Here is a 25,255-nt window from a genome sequence, read left to right as displayed (position 1 = left end):
GGGTGATGGGCCAACATCTTAAGGTGTGGAGGGCAGGCCTCACTCCTGCACAAGCAGAGCCTGGGGCTTGGACACAAAGCTGTGGCTTCAAAGTGGACCAACAGGCTGTGGCTCCCTGGACTTGGCGGATCCAAGAGACCTTGCACCTTTTCGTGGGTGCTCAGACCTGGGGCCCGGGCCAGGGTCACTTGTGCCTGAGAGCTAACTCAGCAGAATCTCCTTAGTAGTAACTAGAGATGTCTGCAGCTGTCTGTCCCTGTGATGGGAAGGGTGACACTGTAACCAACACACAAACAAACACGCAGGAGAGAGAAACAGACACGGCTTGTTTATTAGAATTCAGGAAGGAGGCCTTCTCTCACAAACAGGTGCTGCTTCTCAGTCTGTATCAAGAGCAAGACAACAGTTTAAAATCGTATTCCTGAGAAGAAGCAAAAAAGTTACAATTTTTCAAACAAAATTAACAGGTGATTTTAATAAAAGATAAAAAATATTTTTTCTTTTACAAAGAACAAAATTTCAAGTATTATTCCAGATGACAGCAAACCCAATGCAGGAGGAAAGGGCAAGGACTAGCGGAAGCCAAGGCCTCTGGAGCTCTTGGCGGGAAGGGGCTGCTCTGGGGGGGGGTCGAGGTGGCAGCAGGGCTGACCTGCACCTGAACCTTGGCTGCCCATGGCCAGAGCCCCACAGGAGGGAATAAAGAACTTGGGGACAGTGGGTAGAGCCTGCAGCTATGCAGACAGAGGAGCAGCAGGGCCAGCTCTTTGCTTACAGGCTCAGGGTGGTGGCGCCCCAACTTCCCCAGGCCTGGGAGGGGCCACACACTCAGTTTGGGTGTCCAGGGTGAGCAGTTCTGGACACCTGATGATGTTTTTTATTAATAAACAGAAACATATATTTGCTTTTCCAAATACCGTACTATCCCTAATATTAGTCAATTTGTAAATTATAAATTATTTGTGCTACAATTTGTGGTGTTTAAGTCTTAGTAAAAGATAAGCACCAACCCTATTAAAATAAAAGCTCGTAAGAGCTGCCGCTTTCCCTGTGGGGCACTGCAAAGCCTGTGGGCTGTAAACGTTTTCCTTAAAGAACAGAATGTTTTTGACAAACTTTCCTTTTTCTATTAAACTTTTCTTGGAAAGAGATGTGCGTTTTAACCACAGCTGTGGGAAAGATACAAAGAGCAAACCTGCACACCACCATCTCAAGAGGAGGGGACAGCTGATGGCTGTTCTGGCTGAAGCGCTTCAGGTGGCCCCAAGCTCAGAGGATGGAAGTGCACGCCCTGGGCCCCCCAGGCTGTTTCTGGGGCGTCATTCAGAGGGTCTCCTCCACAGAACAAAAAGTCACACCAGAGTGCTGGATGCAGAGACCCACAGCGTGCCCTGAGGGAGTGTAAAATGCCCTACAATGTTCATATTTAGTCCTTCCTGAAACACGCTGTCACTGACCCTTGTGCTCCCAAGCCACCTTGGTGCCTCCTCAGATGCTTAGTTCTTGAACCTCGTCTGTTCACAGACATGATTGAATTTCCTGCAGGGAGGAAGCAGTCAAATTACACATGAGAGCATACATTTAACATCACCAAAGAAACTTACTGTGGTGGAAGGCAGAGGTGAACATTTCTATGCAAGTGTTTCACAAAATGAGGTAACAGGACAGTAGAGTTTCTAAATGGCAACACTACTTTGTACACTACATGTCTAGAGTTGCATATTTGTAAGTAGTTACTTGGCCAGTCCACAGATGTCCCTAAAAGCTGAGATGTCAACTGGGACACCACACTTGAAACATTCCACTAGAAGAACGAGGGTCAACCCCTGTCCCAGCCTCGAAGACCTGAGCAGACACGCCCCGCCCAGCAGAGCACAGCATCACTCACATTGCATGGTGGGCCTTCACCTGAGTACGGCAGTTGCGACCCCAATAGCAGTCGGGACGGGAAGTTACAGACACTAGAAAGAGAAAAACATCCCGATGTATAATGTGTACACCACACTCACATACTCAGCTCAGGGAGTTTGCCCAAGACCCAGAGACACTGTACTATACTTTGTCCCACTTTATAACAGTTTTCCTTCCACTGTTTCAGGAAAGATAAAAACGTTTAACTAAAAACCCAATTCAGGCCCTGGCTGGTGTAGCTCAGTGGATTGAAAGTGGTCCTGCAAACCAGACGATCGCGGTTCGATTCCCAGTCGGGGCGCGTGCCTGGGTTGCGGGCCAGGTCCCAGCGGGGGACACACCAGAGGCAACCATACATTGATATTTCTCTCTCTCTCCTTCCTTTCCCCTCTAAAAATAAATAAAATCTTTAAAAAAAACCAATTCAGGAAGTGATATTACTCCAGCTGGGACATTTTATGCACCTGGGGTCTGACACAGCAGGGCACTCAGGCAGCCCTCAGCTAAGAATACAAAGCAAAGGCCCAGACAGAATGCTGACATGTTGAGCAGGAGCACAGAAGCCACAGCAAACAGACACGAGATGGGGATGGGGAATCACTTACCTGGCAACTCAGAGGCAGGAATGTTCTGCCGATACTGGTAGGTCAGCTCTCGGAAGCTCCGCAGACCACAGCAGTAGCACAGCACAGCGCTCCCCGTGACCCTGTAATCTGTAAGACACAGGCCATGCAGCACCACCAGACGTCAGGAACCCCAGTGTCCAAAATCGCTGGACAGACGTGGCTGTTTTAAGTAGTGGGGAGCTAACGCACTGACCCATAAATGGAGGAGAGAGTGGGCCAGACATTTGGAAAACAAGAACAAAACCAATCCAGATGCCAACTTCTTTAACATAAAACAAGTCCACTTGGATTAAAATTTTTTAATATTTAAAAAAATCCAAAAAATTACTGAAAGGAATGAATATGATTTTTCTCGAGTTATTTCCAAGTATGCCGTGAAAACTGAATGGCACATTGGGTCAGGAACTCTAAGTGCCCACAGTACACATCACAACAGAGACAGGTACAAGGGAGGTGAGAGCTAAGGAAACAGGGGGAAATCTGCAACACCAAGGACACGTGACACCTATCCACATGCAAAGGGCAAACAGCCTGACACAAGTAAGGGCTGATGTCACAGACAGCAAATGACCCACAGAACAAAAGGATCCGCAATTCTGTGAATAATCAAACATGGGCAGATAAGACAACAATGAACCACTGTTCACCTCTTTATTTACAAGACCTAAAAGACAAAAGTGGCTGCCGGTCCCCACTCTGGAGGCACACTCCTGGGAGGAGTTAGTTAACATGACAAAGTCTCAGCTGTGTGCACCAATGAGTTGGTCCAAGCCACAACCTGGACCAACTCATTCTTCAAATGAGAACTCCTCCTGAAAGTGGGAGATCAGCTGGGGCCCACCCAGCTGGGAGGTTGCTCCAGTCAATGTTTCCATAAGAAACATTTTTCATTTTTACTGATATTGATTTGGATATTTTGGTATGTCAGCTATCTTTCACCTCGTGCAACACTGATCATTCTCAATTAATGTTTCAATTTGTATCAACTTCAAAAAGTCTACCCTACTGTGGAGCATTGTTCAGCAAGAAATCTCCAGCATAAAACTTTGCAAACCACTTTTGATATGTTCATTCAGTCACAGCACCTTTTCTACACATTGCACAAATTCTTTTTTGTGTTTCAGTTGCAGTTTTACCTTTCTTAGAATAATAAAACATGATATGCCAAAAATACTGCATATTTTCTTTCATCTTCAATATTAAAATGGTTATACAAAAATTCACCCATTTTGACACTTTTTAAAGTGCACGCTGATATGACAACTGTCACAATACAATCTAACAACATTGTTTCAAATGGAGTTAAAGACAACTTAGCACTACTGGAGTCTTCTTATCTAAAAAACCAAATGAGCCCTGGCTGGTGTAGCTCAGTGGTTTGAGCGCAGGCCTGTGAACCACACGATCGCGGTTCGATTCCCAGTCAGGGCACATGCCTGGGTTGCAGGCCAGTTCCCAGCAGGGGACTCACGAGAGGCAACCATACATTGATATTTCTCTCCTTCTCTCCTTCCCTTCCCCTCTAAAGATAAATAAATAAAATATAAAAAATAATAAAAAAATAAAAAACCAAATGAACTTCTGGGACAACCCAATAGGTTAGAATACTATAGTAATTAAAAATAAAGGCATATAGGTCTTTACTGATGTATAGAAGGTCCAATATCTTTTGCTAAGTGGATAGGTTATAAAATGGCATACGTGGTAGGATTTTATGTATGCAAGTTATGTGCACATGGGTGTATGTGGTCATGAGAATATTATCACTGGGTATATGCTTTTAGGGGGTAGGATTTCCAATGGTTTTTACTTTATCCTTCATACTTCTTCGTACACTTCCAATTTTTTGTGAGCCATGTCATTCTTACTAAGAAATGAAAGGCGTTAAGGCCCAGCTGAGATTTGGCCAACTACACAGGAATTCCCAGCAGAAAACCCCCGAGACACTCCTTGGTGTGCATCCACAACACAGAATCAGCTCGCAAGGATCCCCAACAAACCTCTCAAATCTTTCATAAAAGACTCATTTGAGCCCTGACCAGTGTCACTCAGTCTGTTGGGTGCCATCCTGCAAAGCAAATCGTGGCTGGTTCAACTCCCAGTCAGGTCAAGGCCCATACAAGAAGCAACTGATTGTTTCTCCCCCACATCGATGTTTCTCTCCCTTTCTTTCTCCCTCCCTTCCAATCTCTCTACAAATTAAATAAAATCTTAGCCTTGGTGGGTGTGGCTCAGTGGATTGAGTGCTGGCCTGTGGACCAGTTCGGTTCTTGGTGAAGACACACGTGTGGATTGCGGGCCAGGTCCCCAGTCGGGGGCATGCGAGAGCCAACCAACAGATGTATCTCTTGCACATTGATGTTTCTTTCCCTCTCCTTCTTCCTCCTTTCCCCTCTCTAAAGATAAATAAAATCTTAAAAAGATTAAATCCCTTGATCTTTCTGCAGCCTCCCTCAGTGACAAAAATTGTATATGCCAAGGCACCAGGTGTCTCTGTGACAGGAGCCAAGCCTTCAGTCACCAACACACTGAATGACAGGCCAACGAGGGCCCTGAGGGTCTGGGAACAACCCACTCCAGGATCTCGATGCCAAACATCTCTAGTGCTGGGCCCCTCCCTCCTGTCTGGGAGAAAAGACCCTAGAACGGGTCAAATGGACTCAAACCCTACTTTGAAAAAATTTTGAAGTGTTAGGGCTTTTCTTTCTGTCTCTGCCAGGGTGGGCAGAGGTCGAAGCTGTGGGTGTGGAAGGACAGACGGGTAGCACTGCCCAGGGGCCTGACAGATACGACTGCTTCACAGAAGGCCCAGGGGCCACAGACATACCAACGTTCTTGAGGGGATGGCAAGCACTGTGAGCTTACCAGACAGCAGGAACACTCCCCTGTGCAGCGCTGCCAGGCTTTCAGCCAACACATTCTTCCATGTCAAACCCCTGGCCGCCAGGTAATTCTGTGGTGGGGAAACAACGGCAACAGGAAAAACACAAGCTTGGACAAGAGGGTGAAGGGTTCATAAAAGGCCCTCAAAGGTGGGTCAAGCCAAAGCCCAGTAACCTAAACATGGCTGGTCTTTGTAGAAGGCAGTTGCACACCTCTATATGGGCCCACCTCCATGACCACGGCTTAGGACAGCCAGGAGGGCCCGTGCACCAGGGCCCCCAGACCAGCGTGGTAACACACCCACAAACCAGTGCACAGGGATTCTTATCCAGATGCTTCAGACGCTCTAGTGCAGAGTAACACATACTCTCTGAATCTATGCCAGGGCATCCCAGCACAGGAGTGTGAGACGTCCACCTCAGCCGGAGCAGCTGCACTGCCGTGACCAGCCTGTGACCATGTGGCCAGGAAGCTGGTGTCTGGATCTGCGCTCTGCCCTTCACCCACACAGAGCTGCCCAGCTGGACAGACCTACAGGGAAGTTCCACGTGTACACCTAACTAAGGGCAGTGGCGCTCAGGAGTGTGCCACACAGCTGAGAGGCCCTCAGTCCTATCTGTGATGCTGCACGTAAATGGGGTGCGAGGGACTGATGTGCACGTTAAACATACTGAAACCCTAAGAGCTGTGCTTGCTTCCTGACGTGGGGAAGGAACTTTTCAGAAGAGAGCCAGAGAGAAGGCCCAGCTCTGCCCAGGCCCAGGGGTGCCTTGGCCCAGCCCAAAGACCCTCTGTGTGGGGCACTTCCTGTGGATTCATGGCATGATGGGCATAAAGGGAGCACCTAGTTCTTGGAATATGGGGAAAACAGCCCTATATAAACACGATGCTGACCATCAGTGGTAGCAGGAGTTAGAAAATGCCAAGTTATTAAAGTGACTGAGAAAGTGCTGGGGAGGCCTCCTCCTGGCCCTGGCCTAACCCAGGTACCTTCAGGATGTCAGACTCGTAGTTGTTGTTGTTCAGCACCCCGTCCAGACACCTGTCGCCCAGGTTGAGCTCTGTTGGGTTAAGAGAGGCAACACTATCTGTTTCATAGACATTTCGTGAAAGCACTGTTCCCCCAACAGCTCAGATGTTCCCTTCCCCACGGAGTCTACAGATAAAAGTTCCATGACAAACCACAACTTTACAGTGAGAGCAAATCAAATGACTTCCATCCTCCCGTTCTGAAATGGCCTGCTCTGCAGTCTCCTCAGCACCTGCTCTGCGACCACAGGTCTGAAGGCTGTGGCCGGCCTGTGGCCAGGTTGTGCCCTTTTAGGGGAGGTGACCCTTGTGCATAGATAAGCACTCCTAGTGCATAGGAGTGCATAGGAGTGGTTGTGCCCTTTTAGGGGAGGTGACCCTTGTGCATAGATAAGCACTCCTGACTCTGAACTCAGAATCCCCTGCGTTCCCCTGTTACTGCTTGGTGCTGAGCCAACACTTTCAATGGCCAACCATGTAGTATGTCAGGAAAAGGCAGCTAATTGTGTGGACCTACGGTGGCCTCCCATTCTTGGGCAAACGACAGGCCACACCACCCGATTCCACCCTCAAATGCACCAATATGCAAAGGCAGAAGTGACCCGCTGAGGAGCAGCATTACCACAGAAGGGGGCCAGGCAGCCGAGGCAACCGGTCCGGGTGCAGCCCCAGTACAGGTGGCAGAAAGGCTGCAGGCAGACGGTACCTGTGGGTACAGCACAATTGCCAGTCAGGAAACTTCGGTGAAAAATCAGGCCAAAGGGCTATCAAATCAGCAACAAGCTTTATTTTAACAGCAATCCACAAACTCTAAAGTACAGCATCATATTTATCTACCAGACTTAAAAGTGACACATGAAAGAATGACTGCAGCCCCAACGTGGGGACAGGCATGAGATGCAGACTCCAGGAAGAGAACCACCAAATACGGACACTCGCTATACAGCAGGGAAAGCCCCACCAATTGGTGGTGAAAGCTGGTGATTCCTGTGTCCACTCAGGGACCACAAACTGCATGATGGACAAACAGAACTGCATCCTTACTTCCCACCACACACAAGCGTCAACCACATGTCGAAACCCAAGCCTAAGGACACACAGGTGAGGCTTCATGGTGGGAGGTTGTTTGGGCAGACAGCATGTACGCTCTTACTCACACTGCTGGGGTGCAATGCGGGGGTCCTGCTCACGCTCCGCCCTCCGGTCAGGCATGGGCTGGAAGCAGCAGGTGCATATGGCATGGCTTCCTTGCAGGGTGCACACATAGTCCTGGGCTGCAGACAGACAGGACAAAAGGCCAGGGTGTGTTGGGACACAGGCAGAAGATTAAAAAAACCTAGGGGGTGGCCATCAACTACACACAAAGACATACAGACAGACCTCCACAAACACCCAGGAGAATTCAGACCCCTTCCCCTCAATAGACAATTAACAGTATACCACTGAAATGAAAGAGTTTAAATAAATTGAAAACAACCAAAGTTATCTTTTGGTTCAGTGGTTACATCAGGATGTCAAAAATCACAAAGGTTTTCTGCCATTTCCTATAAAGGAAGGACAGGCCACAGAGCACACACCATAAAACAATATAGCCACAGGCCTGACAGGCAACACTGGCTGACCCACACCAGGAGCTGGTGCATATGGCCCAGCCAGACATTCTCCATCCACGTGAGGCTCTGAGCATGCACACTAGGCTCCAGGCCCCATCCCAACACGGACTTGCGTCTGCAGTCTGCAAACAACAGAGACCACCTGGTGAGTGGCAGGGTCAGCAGCAGACCAAGCACTGCACTGCCCAGCCCTGTGCACATGGCCTGCAGAAAGTAACCGAGAGCCACGCCACAGCGCTGTAACAGATGGTTAAGAGTGCAGGTAACATCCTGGGTTAGTGACCTCATCCTGGGTCATGATGGGTTTAGGCCGACAGTGGCTAAGAGGCCAGGCCCTTGGGGGGCCACAAACCACAGATTCCAGGTGACCATTCTCCCTTTTCTGATGGCACTTCAGGACTTGGCCAGTGGAAACAGGCCACTGCTCAGGGTGGCTCCAGAAACAGCACAGGCCATTGCCAGAAAGCGGCAAGTCTCTCACTGAAGGGGCCCATGTGTGGTTGTTTGGCTTCAACACGTACTACCAGGAATACCAGCTGCCCCAAAGACGGTGGCTGCAAGGGCTGAAGGTGAGAATCAGGACTCATTTCCCAGAAGTGTCCAGGAGCAGTGAATATGAAAATTACCTAGTTTCTTAGCCCAGAGCAGATGTAAGAAGCAATAAACTACGAGGCAGTGGGACCACTAGAGGCAGGGGATTGGAAGAGCAGAGAGGAGCCACATCCCGAGTGGTCACAGTAGGGCCACAGCCCAGAAGGCACAGCCATTTCACCTTGTATAACGCTGGCAGATGTTGATGGTGTGTCCGCGGATGCCTGCAGTGCCCGCAGCTCGCTGCCAGGTCCTGAGTGGTGAAAGAGCTGCCCCACCTGCCTCCGGTACTCAGGGCACTGTCTGCACACAATGTATGGCTGGCTGTGAAGACAAACACACAGACCTGAGCTCAGAGGGGTGGGGTGACAGCTGCTCTCATAGATGGAGGTGGTGGTGATGAGACAAAGGCCAGATCCCAATCCTGCAGTGTCTTCTCCACCCATGGACCTTATTTCCACTTCACGTCACACCTCAGGCCCGTAACACCTGCTGTCACCCAGCGAGTGTTCTGGGCTCTGCTCTCAGCCACCTCTCAGCTCCCTTTATTGTACAGTTTCCACAGCCCTTGCCCCTTAGCTGCTCCTGGGGTGCTGGGGTGCTGAGGTGTCCTTGCTTTGTGGGACACCTCCAGGGGCACAACTCAGTCTCCACAAGGAGCAGGACGTGCTGTCAAAGGCTCAATGCTGGGCGATTTGCAGCTGCATCTGGAGGTGCCCTCAGGGCCCCCAGGGCACCCAGGACTATCACCCTGGCCACCCAGGGAACGTCTGCACACATGAAAATCAGAACAAAATGCACTGTGGTTGAACACGGTTGCCCTCAGGGAGCTTCCTAAGTAGCCAGTAGGAGCCTGGCCCTACCCAGCCTCATGCAGGTCAGCTGAACTCAGGCTGCAAATGGTACAAACCCACAGAAAGACGGACAGGGACTCTCTTCTGTTCAGTCAGAAAACACCTTCCTGAGCCTGCAGCAATGGTGGGAACCAGCGAGGGAAGAACAGGTGAGACCCAATGGGAAAAAATAAAAACCATCCATAGGTAGTGCCATTGCCGGGACCTTGCCAGCAGGCACCTGAGGACACCTCCAGGGCTCCTCCCCTCAGCTCTCTGACCTGGCTGGTCCCCTCCCACCTGCTCTTCATGGGGGAAATGACTGGGCACTGTAAGAAACTACAAACGTAGGAACTCATTGCAGCATGGTTTCTGAGTTCAAACCATCGGGAAACTACAAAATCTCACACACAGTATAATCCCACCTTCATAAAAATATTTACTTCTACGTACAGTGCGTCCTACTTTGTTAGAAAAGAAGTGTGCACAACACACGTCTGAATGGCCAGATGGATAAACAATATGTTCACCCTGAGGTGACTTTTAGTTTTCTTTTTGCTTGACAGTTATTTGTAAAGTTTTGTGAAAAGAAATAAAGATAAACTTGGGTCATGGCCTTGGGTCAAAATTCAGACCCCGGACTTGTGAGTCAGAAGCCTCAGCATCCTACAGCAGATACAGTGCTGTCTCCCCAGACTGCACACTCTCAGCCAGAGCATCCTGGCCTCTCTGCATTAACATCCTGACAAATGACAGACACTGTCACTTGTGCTGTAGGACTTCATGGTTACTAGATAAGCTACAGAGTACATGTGCTTATGCAGGACAAGGAACACGTTAAATCATGCCTATAGCAGCCAGAGTCAATGGGTGTGATGAGAGGTCAGCACGTGAAAGGGTATCAGTTACAGTGGTGATCATCTCACCTGTCCAAATCACACCGGACACCTGAAACTCACATAGTGCTGCACGTCAGTTACATCTGAATAAAAAGGACCCAAATACAGATAAGCAACAAAACATCAGAATGCTCATGTGTACTTGAAGAGCAAAAACCCAAGGTACTGGAGGAGGCAGAGTAGCTAATACTGCTCAGGGTCTAGGAACCAGGGATTGTTCTCAGTACCCGCCCCTCCTCGCCATACTCAAGACAGGGGACACCACTACCTGAAGTCACATGTCACAAGTGAGTCTAGAACACCAGAGAGCTGACTGCTCGGTGCGGAGCCTGCCCCACTCCCTGCCAGGTGCAGGCTCACCTGACATCCGAGGATTCGCTGTCCTCGTCTGACAGGTCCAGCAGGTCCTCCAAACTGTCCTCCTCATCTGAGAAAGACCTCCTGACTTTGGGCTGCAGCATGTCCTGAGTGATCTTGTTCCTGGCGGCCATGCTCTGCACATCTTCCTCGCTCCGCTTCTTGTCTGCAATTCAAAGGACACATCTCTGCTGGCAGGCAGGACCCTGGGGACGTGCCTGCGGCTGTGGGAGCTGGGCAGGGCCTCCACTTGCCTGGGTGCTGGAGAAGGTACGCCTCCACCAGGTTGTTGAGGATGTGGTTTTTACAAATCCGCTCGACCAGACAGCGGCACGTGGGACACAGAGAGGAGCGCTCCATCCAGCCCGAGTAGCAGGCCGCGCAGAAGGTGTGCATGCAGGGCTGCAGGCTGCGGTGTGAGGACGAGCCTTCAGGTGACCCCGCAGAGCACTTGCAGGGGGGACTTCTGCCCACCAAGCCACAGCAGCCCCAGTCCCCAGGGCATGGCCTGCCTGGAGCGTTAGAAGCTGGGATTCCGGGTCACACTGCCTTTTTCCCCAGAGGAGGGCGTGGACTTGCCCCAGCTGAGGGTTGGCAACAAAACAAAATCGAGCAAACTATCACCTCAGCAGGGCCCGGAGCCTACACTTCTGTGTGGTGCCCACAGCTGGAAACATCTGCATCCTGAGCAAACGACCAGGAATGCTGCCTGACTCCCACATCCCACCCGAGAAATAGTCCCCATGTGAAAACACAGCATTCGACCTAAGCTACGCTCACTCGGGCCTTGTCAAGTAGAAGAAACTGGAGGCCATGTGGTGATTCTGTGTCCCAGAAGGTTCAGAGAGCACACTATACTTCAGGAATACAAGGAACACAGATGCCAAGCACAAGAGGCCTGCATTTAAGCTGAGACACGGACAGAATCTCTCCTCACAGAAAAGCAAGGCGTGAGTGTTCTCCCACAGCCACTCCTGGGACCTTCCTTCTATGTTACCTATTGTGTTTCCTGAACTAGGTGCAGTTCAGCTGGTCTTCATCTTAGATGGACCAGCATTTAGGTTTGACATGACTATGTCAACCAAAGCCACTGCCACACCAGTCTCACGGCTTCTTCTGCAGCCTCGGTCATGGGGGCCAGGTTTTTGGCTTATTGGCCATTTAAAAAAAATGGTTAACATCCGTGGACTCGACCCCAAATGTGACCCAGAGGCTGACTGCACCTATGGTCCCTGGCCACCGACGCAGGCTCACCTCACACAGTCGTGCAGCAGGTCCTGGCAGATGCAGCACGTGAGCTGCTCCTCCATCCGGTCAGGCTTCCCAGCCGAAGCCCTGACCCCCTCGGGGGCGCTGTGGGTGTCCCTACCCTGGTCTTTGACCAACAAATGCAGGTTCAGGTTGGGTTCCCCATCTGCAAAAGAAAGGGACAGGTTGTGGCAATCATATCCAAGGAGGACACAGACACTTGCTCTTTTCATTTGATGAAAGTTTTGACCTGCAGACAGAACACAGTCCTCACCAGGGTTTTAAGGGCATTTTTAACAAGGCCCATAGTAAGCCTCATCTTCTAGTCCACTGAAGTCTTGTTTTAGAAAAATAGTTAATGACATAAAAGATGTTCAAGAGATAAAGATAAGATCCAGCTGTCAAACAGTAGTTGTGTCTAACATTGGTTTTGCTTAAACAAATAAAAACATGACTCAAATATATAGGAAACCGACTGCTTGAAAGTTAGATTCTCAGACATTACCAGAGGAAGTGGGCGAGAGAGAGAGGGAAACTTCTATTTGTTGTTCTAATTATTGATGCATTCATTGGTTGATTCCTGTATGTGCCCTAGACTGGGGATTGAACCCACAACCTTGGTCTATCGGGCTGATGTTCAAACAAACTGAGCTACCTGGCCAGGGCCATTACAAGGAGCTTTAAAACTTTTTTGTTTTCTTTTGCTGGTGGGACTTTTTTCTGTAATTCTCAGGAGTTCTAATCATAGAGTTTTATTTTTAATTAAAGAAACATTTGTACACAGTTAAAAAGTCTGAAAGTTTTTAAAAAGAAAGCAGAAGCTGTACCCTCTGCCTGGCCCCCTCTCACCTTCAGTCTCCTTCCTCCGAAGACACTGCTTCCATGCGTTTTAGCAGCTTCTCCTCTCGGGGACTTAGTGAGTCTGAACTATGATGCTACATTTAGGCCAATTTCAGACGCCATCTGCTGACGTCTACTACAGCACAGGAGGATTCTGTCCCCTGGGCCTCCTTTTTAATTTACTGTAACACAACTGTTGGCTCAGCATGTTATATGTAGGTTATTTGCTTAAGTATTTACTACCGAGGTAAATAGTGCACTGTCATTAAGTTTTCCTCCTTCTACAATTTTTCATCTTTACTGAGATTAAAAATGGCTTTATTTTTACACTTGCTTATTTTTACATACCTGTTGCTGATTCCTCCCCAAGCTGGTTAATTATATCAGCTAATTGGCTCTTCCTTCCATCCAAGGCCCCCTGCCCTGGAGCTTTCCCGTTCTGCTCTCAGGCCTGACGCAGAGCTATTGTCCTATTGCACACGCCCAGAAAGAAGTCTTTTACAGGCTTCTTAACTTTTGTCTTTTGAAGCACAGATTTTTCTCTAAATCACTTTTTTTTAAAAAAGATTTTATTCCTTTATCCCCAGAGGGGAAAGGAAGAAGAAGAGGGAGAGAAACATCAATGTATGATTGCCTCTCGTGTGTCCCCTGCTGGGAACTGGCCTGCAACCCACGCATGTGCCCTGACTGGGAATCAAACCGAGATCCCTTAGTTCACAGGCTTGCGCTCAATCCACTAAGCTACACCAGCCAGGGCTCTGGATCACCTTTGATGTGAAGGTTCAGACTAGCTTAGAGATAACACATTGCTAAGAATTGGTTGTATCAGGACAGAAATACAACTCTGAATGCACTGTTTCCAAATCAAGACCATCTATCTCCTCACAGTAAACAGAAAAGAAGACCCCTGAATTCCACTCAGAAAATGCTGAGGTATGACACAGCTCAGCCTGAGATGCATTCTCGAGCTTCTGTGGAAGATGAGGCCCCGTTGGGGCAGGGTACAGCCCTGCCAGAGGGTCAAGGGCACAGGGAACCACGAGATACTGACCTCCTCTCATTCTCTTCTTGACAGGCTCCAGACCTTCCGGATTCTGTGTTTCTGATGGAGGAAAGGATGCCCCCTCTCTGTTGGGGACAGCTGAAGGGATGCTGGAGGTGTCTTCGCTTGTCACAGGTGGACCACATCCTTTCAGGGAGATGCCGGCATCTCCGGTGGCTGTGAAAGAAATAAGAGAGGTTCTGATCCACCCGCCTAGAAGAAGAGAGCATGGGGGTGAAGCGCCAATGACCCAAACCATAGGTGGTAGTTTAAGATGCCATGTGTAAGAATGACATGTGCAGCCCTGGCTGCTGTGGCTCACTGGACTGAGCATCAGCCTGCAAAATGAGAGAACAACATGTGCTTCCAGGGAACACCTGGCCATCCAAGTTACTTCTGAAACGCGCTGTGCCCATCGCTGTGCTCAGTGGTGCTGGGGGCGGCACACTCACAGGGAGAGACACACCTGTCTGCAGTGGGGTCAGCCTTGAACAGTTAGTCTGACCACGGCCAATCCACAGGCTAGTCATCCTGTCACACACACTGCTGACACCCAAGTTCACGGAGGGACCTTAGGACGAGGGTGCAGAAAGCCTCACTGCAAGAGGAAGACCAGACGGGTGGGGATGGGGAGTGTGAACACTTTCCAAGAGTGACAAAGGGAAACAGGGAGAAATAACTCCTAGCAAAAGTTCTGGTATTTTTAAAAATTAATTACTGATTATAGAGAAAAAGGAAGAGGGAGAGAAAGAGAGAGAGAGAGAGAGAAACATTGACTTATTGCTTTGCTTCTTGTATGTGCCCTGACCAGGGATTGACCCTACAATCTGACCTATTGTGTGACACTCTAACCAACTGAACTGCCTGGCCAGGGTGGAAGGACTGGTCTTCATGAGCAAGAAGCAGAGGTGTCAATCAAAATGAATTTGACAGAAAGGTAAAAAAGCTTTCCAATAACCTTAATAAAGACCTCGATTGTGTTATTGTATAGTGCATATCTGGTCTGTAATGTTCAAATGGTAAGTGTTTCTATTTGTTTCTTAAAAAAGTGGCCTGCTGCAGCCGAAAGAACTTGGAAGTGTTTTGTGAACTATCTTGCGTCCTAAGGGAAGAGAAGTAGCAGCTTCCCAGGCCGGGTCCTGAGGGCATCCTACTTGCAGTCGGTTGCTTCAGCACGCAGGTCACAACAAGGCCCATGGTGAAGATGAACTAACACTAACCAAACCGCTTGGCACCTACTTCCCATTTAGGAGGCACCCTGGAAGTATTAATTGTGGTTATTTTCTTTGTATGTATACACTTAGATATACAGATAAGAATTCCCCACATTTGCAGAATTGGAGCTAAGTTTTCATCTGAACAGTTTGCTTATAGGAACAGTTTTGGTGTTTAAGTCCATATATATTTAAATTACACAAGTAGTCCAGGAATGCATCACCCTTTTATGGCAGACTAACACCCCATTAGTCCATACACACACGCATGCCACCTTCATCCATCACTGTGTATTTAGGCCAGGGGTGTCAAATGCATTTTCACCAGGGGCCACCTCAGCCTCGCAGTTGCCTTCAAAGGGCCGAAATTATTTTAGGACTGTATAAATTTAACCACTCCTTAACTGTTAAGGAGCTGAAATTACATTCGGCCCTTTGAAGGCAACTGTGAGGCTGATGTGGCCCCCAGTGAAAATGCATTTGACACCCCTAGTTTAGGCTGTTTCTGTACCTCAGCTGTTGTCAGTAATGCTGCAGTGAATAGCACCATGAATGCAGAGGCATCTTTGAGCTATTTCACTGCCGGTATATACTCGGAAGTGGGACTGCTGGATCCTACAGCAGATCTATTCCTGGTGACCTGGGGAGCCTAAACACTGTTCCCACAGCACCTGCAGCAGTGTGTGGCCCCACCAGAAGGGCACCAGGGCTCCCTTTTCCCACATCCGCACCAGCACTTGTGAACTCTTGTCTTTTTGATGATGGCCATCCTACCAAGTGCGAGGTGATATCTCATTGTGGTTTTGGTTTGCATTTCTCTGATTATTAGTGATGTAGAGGACCTGCTGGTTCCTGACTTTGAATGTGGCTGTGATGGCTGGAGCTGTGGCAGTCATCTTGCAACCAGAAGATAAAAAGCAAGAGGACAAAGAGGCAAAATATAGCAGACAGACAGTATGTGGTAAGGTCTTGAGCTGATGAGCCTGTGGTTGGGGTTGGCTGTGTGTCTCTGGGCTTTGTTCCAGAAGCAAGGTTTTCTGTTTCTCACACCCAAACACCCTCTAGTAAGTTATTGAGATTTAAAAGGGTCTCTGGCCATAAAAAGTCTATAGGCTGGCCTATAATGCAAGAATAAGAGAAAAGCATTCAAGAGACAAATAATTATCCCAAAACCAGGTGGAGAAGAATGTGAAAGTTTACTAACGAATATCAGAGACCTTAATAAGCAGAGAAAACTAGCATTTTCTGAGTACAGTAAAAATGTCAATTCTCAAAACAAAACGTCAAAAAGACTTTTTTAAACTTAAAAAGGTAATTCTAAAGATAATCTGGAAGAAAATTATAGAATAGTTATGAAAGTAAGCTAAAAATATTAATACGTATAGTGTGATCCAATTTAGAAAATAGATGTGTATGTATTTCAACATAATAATGACACTTCATCTAGAGAGCAAGAATTTTTTTCTAATAACAACAAAGGAAGGCAAAGAATTCACGCTGTAAGGACCAAAATACATAAAATTGGTTTAAAAAACATATGCTACTCTACATGAGTATTAAAAATGTGATGTTCAGTAAAAGGTCAAACCCAAAGGCCATGTAATATAGGACTCCATTTATATGGAATGTCCAAAGAGGCAAATTCAGAGACAGAAAGCAGATTAGTAGTTGCCAGGTGATTTTATGGTATGTGAATTATACCCCAGTAAAATTGAAAAAAATACCATGGCACCATAGTCTCTGACCTTCAGCACTTCTCCTGGGTCTGAAACAAGAATATTTACTGCACAGATATCTTAACTACTGAGAGCCTGATGCCACCTCCGAACTCCTTGGAGGCTGATCTGTCTCACGACAACACAGGTCAAGATTAGTGAACAGAAAGCAATGCAGCTCCACCTGAGACCCCAACTCACCGGAGCTGGAGGGTGGTGCTCGCCCTGCAGGGGGCTCCATGGAAGAGGTAGCGACCCAGGGGAAGAGGTCAGACGTTGACGTTGATGGCTGTGGTTCCTCAAAGCACACCTGAGTGGTGGGCGATGGCAGCAGGACCTGGGGCTCATCCCCTTGCCCTGCACCCGAGGTATCTTTGGTCACGTGGAACATGTTTTCTTTATTGGCCTCTGTAAGCACAAAAGCAGAAGGAACAGTCAGGGCTCAGAGTGCAGCTGCTTTCCATATCAGCTGTTGGAGAGGCTTCCTCGTCTCTGTTGACAGCCCTCTGCTGAGATCTCACTTACCGAAGGAGTCCTGTGCCACGCTGTGCTCCTCACTTACACACTCGTAGAGGTACGCCACGTCTAAAAGGAGTGAGCCCAGTCAGAGTGGTGTTGGCCCACACACTGAGCCAGAGCCCATTTTCCTCTTCTCTTCCCTCCGGTCCCTGGGTCCTTGTTGACTATTTTGACCTATCAGCCACTAACAATATTCACCAGTTTCAGGGATTTTAAGACAAATGATTCAAAACATGTCAACCAACTTTAACACAAGCCTCAGGAAAACATGTCTGGGGTCAGGGGGTTTTGTGTCAGGGGGCAGACGAAAGGGAGGCAAGGCACCAACCAGGTAAAGAGCCTGCACGTTCCTGTCCTTCCACAGCTTCCTGACTTTCCTCATCCAATATCGTTCTTCTTCCACAGACAGAACCTCAAGAGCTAGAAAAGCCCTAGTGGAACCCAGTGTAAGCTGCTGTCTCCTGTCAAGTCTCCAGAGCAGGACCAGCCATGGCCTCTAGTCCCTATTCTAGGTCTTACTACCCACAATGCAGATTTATCCTACTCTGTGCCCAATCCACCCCCCTTCACTCCCCCAGGGCTGCTGTTTGGAGATCCAGGGCTCACATCCACGGGGGTATTTTTGAAGGTCTGGGCCCCATTCTTGAACAGACACAACTCACACCAAGAATCTATATAAACAGACCCTTTCCAGGAAGTGTCCCAGCTGCAGCAGGACTTCCCCACTGCACAGCACATGTGTGCCCACCCCAGTGAGCCTCCTCTTACTGTGCTCTGGCTCGTTCTTCCTGTATACAAAGTAGATAACATCCCCCGTTTGTAAAGGACAAGTCTGCTTCTTAACAACCTTCAGCTTGTTAATTACTGTTCCATTGGTGCTGCAGAGAAAATAAAAACGCAATTTTAAAATCACTTGGTATTAAAAATTTGTTTCTACAACTCCCAGAAAAGCAGTTCAATATTACCACCTTGATACATGCACCCCTATGTTGATTGCAGCAAAAGCCAAGATGTGGAAGCAACCTAAGTGCCCCCTGATATAAGTGGCTGGATAAAGAAACAGTGGTGCATCTACACAGGGAATATGACTAAGCCATAAAAAAGAACAAAATATATTTGTGACAACATGGACAGACCTACATGGTATTGTGCTTAGTGAAGTAAATCAGACTGAGAAAGACAAATACCATATGATTTCACTTATATGTAGAATATAAAACACAAAATAGACAGTTACTAGAATGGGGAGAGGCCGAGAGACAGGTTGAAATAGGGCATGGGGATCAAGAGGTACAAACCTCCAGTTATAAAATGAATGAGTCATGGAATGTCAGATACAGTGTAGGGAATATAGCCAGTCATACTGTGACAGCTTTGTATGGTGACAGATGGTAACTGGACTTATTGTGGGGATTTCATAATACACAGAAATAATGAATCACTATGGTGTATACCTGAAGCCAATAAAATACTGTATGTTAATTATGTCAGTAAAAATTAGCACCTTGAAAATGATAAAATACCCAGAGACGTGATGTAAACATTTAATGAGGCAGAGACATAAGCACCCCCTTAACTGGCGGTTTGACCAGCAACCAGCCAGTCTAGTTGTGTTCCAACGTCTCTGCTCTCCCAGCACATTCTGCAGGGGGACCCTTGGACCTGAGCCAGCAGCTCTGGGCTCTGGTTCCCATCTTGTCTCCTGCCTCTGCACTTAGCTCTGTCCGCAGGTCTGCCCCTCCTTCCAGAAGCCACAACCTGGACCAACTCATTCTTCGAATGAGAACTAACTCCTCCTGAAAGTGGGAGATCAGCTGGGGCCCACCCAGCCGGGAGGTTGCTCCAGTCAATCAGGGACACCCTGGTAGGTAGGAGAGGTATTGGTGGTGAGGAGGGACAGGGACCTGAGTCAGAAGGGACAGGAAGCCCTTCACTGAGGAGGGACTCTTGACTGCAGCTCTCACATAAGATCAGGATGCACCACAGGCCCAAGCTGACAGTGCAGGCTGCATGGTCATGCTGTCTCCATCCCAACTACTCAGCTCTGCCAGAATGGCACAGCAGGGCTATGGCCGCATTCCAGGAGAGCCACGCTCACAAACGCTAGTGGCACAGCCACATACTGTCAGGGCCTGTGCCGTTGGGCTTTTCCTCATGATCCATCCTCATGCTCTTCCTGAACAGAACATCCCACTTCATGCTATTGCTTCACCCGTGCCCCTGGCCCCCACCATGACATCTTGCTGCTCTCAAGCTACAGCATGGCCATTGGGTCTACTGCCCAGACCTGCACTCCCACTCACTCTGACCACGCAGAGCACCCGTGGTTCCTTCTGCCTGGAACACCTTTTTCCCTCCAGCATCTCACTGAGGAAGGCAGTGGCCCCTAGGGGCTGGAAAATGCAGGTGGGGATTCTCCTCTGGAGTCCATATCCTGATTTCAGTCCAATGAGACCTGAGTTGAACTTGGACCTTCAGAACTATAAGATCATGAATTTATGTTGTTCTGAGCCACTAAGTTTGACGTAATTTGTTACAGCAGCCACAGGAAGCTAGTACTGTCACATGGCCCACGCAGGAGAGCCAGGACGAGATGCAGAAGACTGGCTGTGAAAGCAACATGGTTACTGAGATGCAACATAGAACCACACCTGCAGCCTGAGACAAGGGGCACAAGAGTGCCAGTGCTTCCGAATAAAACCAGTCTTCTGTCCCCACACTGCCTGGCCTTTACAAAAATAAAAACCTGCCCTGGCAGGTGTAGCTTAGTGGATTGAGTGCCAGCCTGTGAACTGAAAGCTCACCAATTCAATTCCTGGTCGGGTTGCAGGCCAGGTTCCCCCCAACCCACTGGTTGTGGGTGTGCAAGAGGCAATGACTTGACATCTCTTGCACCAATGTTTCTATCCCTCTTTCCCCCTTCCTTCTTCTTTCTCTAAAAAAAATACATAAAATGTTAAAATAAGCCCTGGCTGGTGTGGCTCAGTGGATTGAGCGCGGGCCTGTGAAGCAAAAGGTCGCTGGTTCGATTCCCAGTTAGGGTACATGCCTGGGTTGCAAGACAGGTCCCCAGTGGGGGACATATGAGAGGCAACCACACATAGATATTTCTCTCTCACTCTTTCTCCTTCCCTTCCCCTCTCTAAAAGTAAATAAAATATTTTTTAAGAATGTTAAGATAAAAATAAAGAAAAAGAATAAAAACCTCATCTGGTGGGAAAGACACTCAGCACACTGCTGAAGGCCATCTGCCACTTGCACCAGTTAAAATAGGCACATCCTGACACAGCATTGCATTCTATAAATTTATCCCAAGCAAATAATTAGACAGGAATGCAAAGTTTTAGAAAATTACCAGTGTCATTTACAAGAAAAGTCAAAATAAAAAATTCCCACTGGGTATTATATAACAATAATGAAAAAAAGTGAGATGGATTTAGATGCACTAACATGTCAAGCACTCCAGAGACATTGTAAGTGAAAAAAGTAGGTATAACAGTAAACATAGAAAAATGTCATTAATGTAAAATAAATACACATGTACTTTTCATGGGTAAGTGGGACTCTGGCAAGCTTTTGTCTTTAAAAAACTTTAAAAAAATCAGCCACACTGGCTAGTGTGGCTCAGTGGACTGAGTGCTAGCCTGTGCACCCAAGGGTCGCTGGTTCAATTGCCAGTCCAGGGCGCATGTCTGGGTTGCAGGCCAGGTCTTCAGTAAGGGATGTGCGTGTAAGAGGCAACTGTACATTCATGTTTCTTTCCCTCTCTCCTTCTCTCCTCTCCTTCCCCTCTCTCTAAAAATAAATAAATATTTAAAAATTTTTGTTTTAATTTATTGGTTTTAGAGAGAAAGACAAAGGGAGAGGGATAAACATTTGTTTGTTTTCCCACTTATTCATGCATTCATTGGTTGCTTCTCGTTTGTATGCTGATAGGTGATCCACCTTTCAATCTTGGTGCATTAGGATGACGCTTTAACCAACTGGGCTACCCAGCCAGGGCCAAAGCTCTTCTCTATTACATACTACTTACATTGTAAAAAACTAATAAAAAATTTAAAAAGAAAAGTTGTTTTTTATTTGGGGAAAAAGTTGTCTAACTTAATTAAGTTTAATTTAAAAGAAGCAAAAATTTATCACTTTCTTTTAAGTCTTATTTCTAAGATATTGTTGCTTTCATCTGAATACTTTCAAGAAAGGTCACAGACACCCATGTGTCACTGAGCATCTGTGCTGGGAGTGGGAAGTAACTTCCTGATACCCCGATGGCCTGGCCAACTGCCAGGTTACAGAAAACCAACCCTTGTTTCTTCTCCACAGTCACTGGCTTCAAGTCAGGTTCCCGAAGCTACAAAACGAAACAGAAAAGTTGTTCAGAAAGAGCTTACCTGGTATCTTCTAGCGACACCTGACCGGATTTTTCATCCACAATAATTTTACAGTGATCTCCAGAGATCAGTTTATTGCCAGGAAATGAAAGGTCACAACCTAAAACACAAAGGGAGACACCTGAATGTAACTGTGCTTACTGTGCACAAACAGCCCTTTGCATAACCAGAGCATGTTTGCATGTGACTGGAAATCAGGGCCCACCGTGCACACACTTAAGGAGACAACACCTAATCAACCAGGGTACAAAGAACATTTGTTAAAGAATTTAAGTGTTAATCCAAAGTGAAGGGACAGGGACTATGTCCTGAGCCTTCCTCATACTCCATTAAGGGGACAGGATACCCCACCAACACCTCCGAATAAACAGCAACGGCTTCTAGGCAACAATTATACAACATGCACAGGTATGCACATAGTGATAAATTTTATAGAGCTTAAAATATACTAAGGGGTTTAATTATGTGATTCTTCAGCATCTTTTTAAAAAAATATTTTATGTATTTATTTTTAGAGAGAGAGAGGGAAGAGAGGAAGAGAAAAACATCAATATGTGGTTTCCACTTGAGCACCCCCTACTGGGGACCTGGCCTGTAGCCCAGGCATGTGTCCTGACTGGGAACTGAACCAGGAACCTGTTGGTTTACAGGCCCGCTTTCAACCCACTGAGGTACACCAGCCAGGGCTTCAGTATCTTATTTTAGTCAATTTCTTTCCTGTGTAACCTAAGGTTTCATAAACCACAGAAAACTGAAGCAGTGACAAACAGTCACAGAATATATGACTGAGGAAATTATCACAGGCATACGTACATGTTTAAGAAAATTAAAAACAGAAGGGAGATGCAGCTACAGCTAAACACAATCCTTATATCCTCATTAAATGCAAAGAGAAAAATCCTCGAATACTCTGCTCTCTCCTTAAACCTAAAGAATAAAGGCTTTCAGGTTTTTAATATCTAATCACTAATCTTCTTATAATAGGTGTGTATGTTATAGTTATTGAGGTTTTTAAAAATTTAACTGTTGTTCAAGTACAGTTTTGTCTTTTACTCCCATCCCAGCCCACCCCTATTATTGAGGTTTATAATAGCTTTATTTTTAATAACTTAACGTGGGAAACAATACAGTGTCCATCAACTGGCAAATTAATAAACAAATGCTTGTACATCTAAAAAAGGGACCACTACTCAGTAACAGAAAGGAGTATATTAGTATATTTTTCACTTTATTCATCTTGAGCTATTTTCTTTTTTTCTTAAAGATTCCAGTTATTTATATTTTTTATATTTTTAAAAGATTTTATTTATTTATCTTTAAAGGGGAAGGGAAGGAGAGAAGGAGAGAAATATCAATGTATGGTTGCCTCTCGTGAGTCCCCTGCTGGGACCTGGCCTGCAACCCCGGCACGTGCCCTGGCTGGAGATAGAACCGCGATCGTGTAGTTCGCAGGCCCGCGCTCAGGCCGGCGCTCAACCCACTGAGCTACACCAGCCAGGGCCCATTCCATTTACTTATTTATTTTTAGAGAGAGGAGAAGGGAGAAGAACATCAGTGTGTGGTTGCCCCCAGCGCGCCCCCTGCTGGGGACCTGGCCTGCAACCCAGACACGTGCCCCGGCTGGAGATCGAACCGGTGACTCCTTGGTTCGCAGGCCCGCGCTCAACCCACTGAGCCACACCAGCTGGGGCACGGCCGGGACACGTCGGGCTCTTTTCTAGTTGCCCTGTGACGATGTCCCTCACCCCCCGCACACCCGCGCAGGAGCGCGTCGTCCGGACTTCCACTTGGCCGGGCGTTCTCGGCTACCTTCCCTTCCTGCCTCATCCCCCCGCGCGGCGGCCAGAGGAGGGGCTCTGAGCAGTAACGAGGCCGAGGGAACCGCACGCTGGGGATAAATGAACGCTCCCCCGGCACCCAACTCCCCCGCGGGTGGAACGGTCCGCCGGAGGCGCCCCAGGGAGTAAACGGTAAACGGCCCTTCTCCCGGGAAGAACTGTTCCTCACCACCGGCCGGCCCGCTCGTCCGGCTCCTAGTCCACGGCCTCCGTCCTCGACCCCGCCCCTCCCTGCGTCCCCGGCGCCACCCTGTCCCCGGCTCCCGGTCCCCGACTCCCGGCCCCACCCCGGTCCCTCCGGCCTCCGTCCCCACCCCGGCCAGCACCTCTCCTCCGCCCGACGGTCCACTCGCGTTTCCGCAGGAGAACAGGCGGCTCGCTCTCCTCACCGCCACAGCGGAGGAGCCGCCCCCACGGCTGCTGAGGCGACTCCCGAGGCGACTCCCGAGGCGGCTGCTCCATGGGCTTCACAGCTACCGAAACCCGGAAACGTCACAGGATGCGGCCCCGGGCCTCACGGCCCCGCCGCACCGCCTCCCGCGTGCCGCCCTGCGCCGACCCCGGAACCGGCCGCGCCGCCGCGGCCGCTGTCAGCTGGAGTCGCGGGGTCTCGCAGCCCCGCTAGGCGGGGCCAACGAGGTTTACGCCCCGCGATTGGCTGGCGGGGGCGCCCACCGAGCACCGAGGCTAGAGTGGAACCGGGAGCCACCTTGGGGGAGTGGGCGTGTAAGGGCTACCCGAGCGTGCGCAGAGGGCCGGGCGCCATCTTTGATGCTGGCCGGGACCATTGCGCCGGCGCAGAGCTCGGAAACAGCCGCCGACGGCGCCACGTTGAGTCGGGGCAAAAGGGGTGGATTGACTTGGCAACCGGGAACCCACTCTAGTTTTCAAACGTTCTGCTTCCGAGGTGCGTGTAGGCACACGAGGTTCAGCAGTTCCGGCACGTTCCCCAGAAGAGAAGACAGGTGTTAGAACTCTCCATTTCTACTCTATTGCAGTGAGTCATTTCAGGTCAGTACTGCCTGTTCTTACAGTATAATGGAGAAGAAGTGTTCGTTCGTGCTTTTGCAAGGGAGTCCCTCCTTTGGTTGTATCACTCGGGAGCTATGCTAGATAACTAAATGCTTACATATCTCTCGCCACCCCCAGCTTGGATCCCAGGTACAGTGATTTCCCCCTTTAAAATAGGAAGTTCTTGAGAAATGTTTTCCATTGCGTTATTGGACAATATGAGATCATTGTTGATTTTCTTGCGTGTGGTTACAATTTCGTGGTTACGTCGGAAAATGTTTTTTTTACAAATAGTACTTAGAGATGAGATGTCATCATTGTTATAATTTTCTTTAAAATACTTTTACTTAAAGAATAATACGAGGCTATTGTTACATCTGTAATTGGTGGGTACTTGTGCATTGGGGGTGTTATCCTGCATACTGTATGTTCGTGATTTCTATAATAAGGAAAAAATACTTCCCGTGGTGAATTGTCTTGAATGTAATGAATGGTTTTCGGGGAAAGCTCTTCATTTATGAGCTCACAGATACATCCATAACACAACACCACCTTTAAATAAAATACAAGGTTGTTTCAGTCATTTATATGTTAGTTACCATAACTAAGCAGTTTATATTTAATCACTAATCTTGAATATGGCTGTTCACACGAATCTCATTTTGTTTTATATAGTACTGTTTTTAAAAAACTGAAGT

General features: G+C 48.1%; 1 protein-coding gene across 4 annotated transcripts; it reads right to left on the bottom strand.

Annotated features, from left to right (window-relative positions):
• Positions 1-302: 302 nt before the first annotated feature.
• CHFR (checkpoint with forkhead and ring finger domains) lies at positions 303-24,245 on the bottom strand. 4 transcript variants are annotated; one of them, XM_037051791.1, is made up of 18 exons: positions 23,873-24,245; positions 21,709-21,808; positions 18,089-18,198; positions 17,327-17,386; positions 17,003-17,209; positions 13,882-14,049; positions 11,997-12,156; positions 10,997-11,151; positions 10,746-10,908; positions 8,835-8,977; positions 7,607-7,723; positions 7,072-7,155; positions 6,411-6,481; positions 5,403-5,490; positions 2,517-2,624; positions 1,889-1,961; positions 1,458-1,539; positions 303-421 (listed from the first exon to the last, which is right to left on the bottom strand). In XM_037051791.1, exons 1-17 carry the CDS (start codon positions 24,006-24,008, stop codon positions 1,497-1,499), a joined length of 1,986 nt encoding a protein of 661 aa, XP_036907686.1. In that variant the 5' UTR covers positions 24,009-24,245; the 3' UTR covers positions 303-421; positions 1,458-1,496. The 4 variants fall into 4 exon arrangements, with proteins under 4 accessions (XP_036907686.1, XP_036907687.1, XP_036907684.1 ...); XM_037051792.1 differs by having other exon boundaries at positions 303-383; XM_037051789.1 differs by having other exon boundaries at positions 303-1,539.
• Between the last annotated feature and the right edge of the window lie 1,010 nt (positions 24,246-25,255).

This window comes from Sturnira hondurensis, unplaced genomic scaffold, assembly GCF_014824575.4.
Source record: "Sturnira hondurensis isolate 20B ecotype Veracruz unplaced genomic scaffold, ASM1482457v3 Scaffold0007406, whole genome shotgun sequence".
Classification (NCBI taxonomy): domain Eukaryota; kingdom Metazoa; phylum Chordata; class Mammalia; order Chiroptera; family Phyllostomidae; genus Sturnira; species Sturnira hondurensis.
This window is presented reverse-complemented; position numbering and strand designations above follow the sequence as displayed.

What these genes read in the sequence shown, in the direction of transcription:
- CHFR (XM_037051789.1), bottom strand. Translation starts at nt 24,008, where the DNA reads ATGGAGCAGCCGCCTCGGGAGTCGCCTCGGGAGTCGCCTCAGCAGCCG. An exon ending in CTGCCTGGCCCCCTTCTGTG is followed by an intron (nt 6,482 to 7,071) that starts GTAATGCTGCTC and finishes TTAACCCAACAG; the next exon opens with AGCTCAACCTGGGCGACAGG. An exon ending in ACGAGTCTGACATCCTGAAG is followed by an intron (nt 5,491 to 6,410) that starts GTACCTGGGTTA and finishes TCCCCACCACAG; the next exon opens with AATTACCTGGCGGCCAGGGG.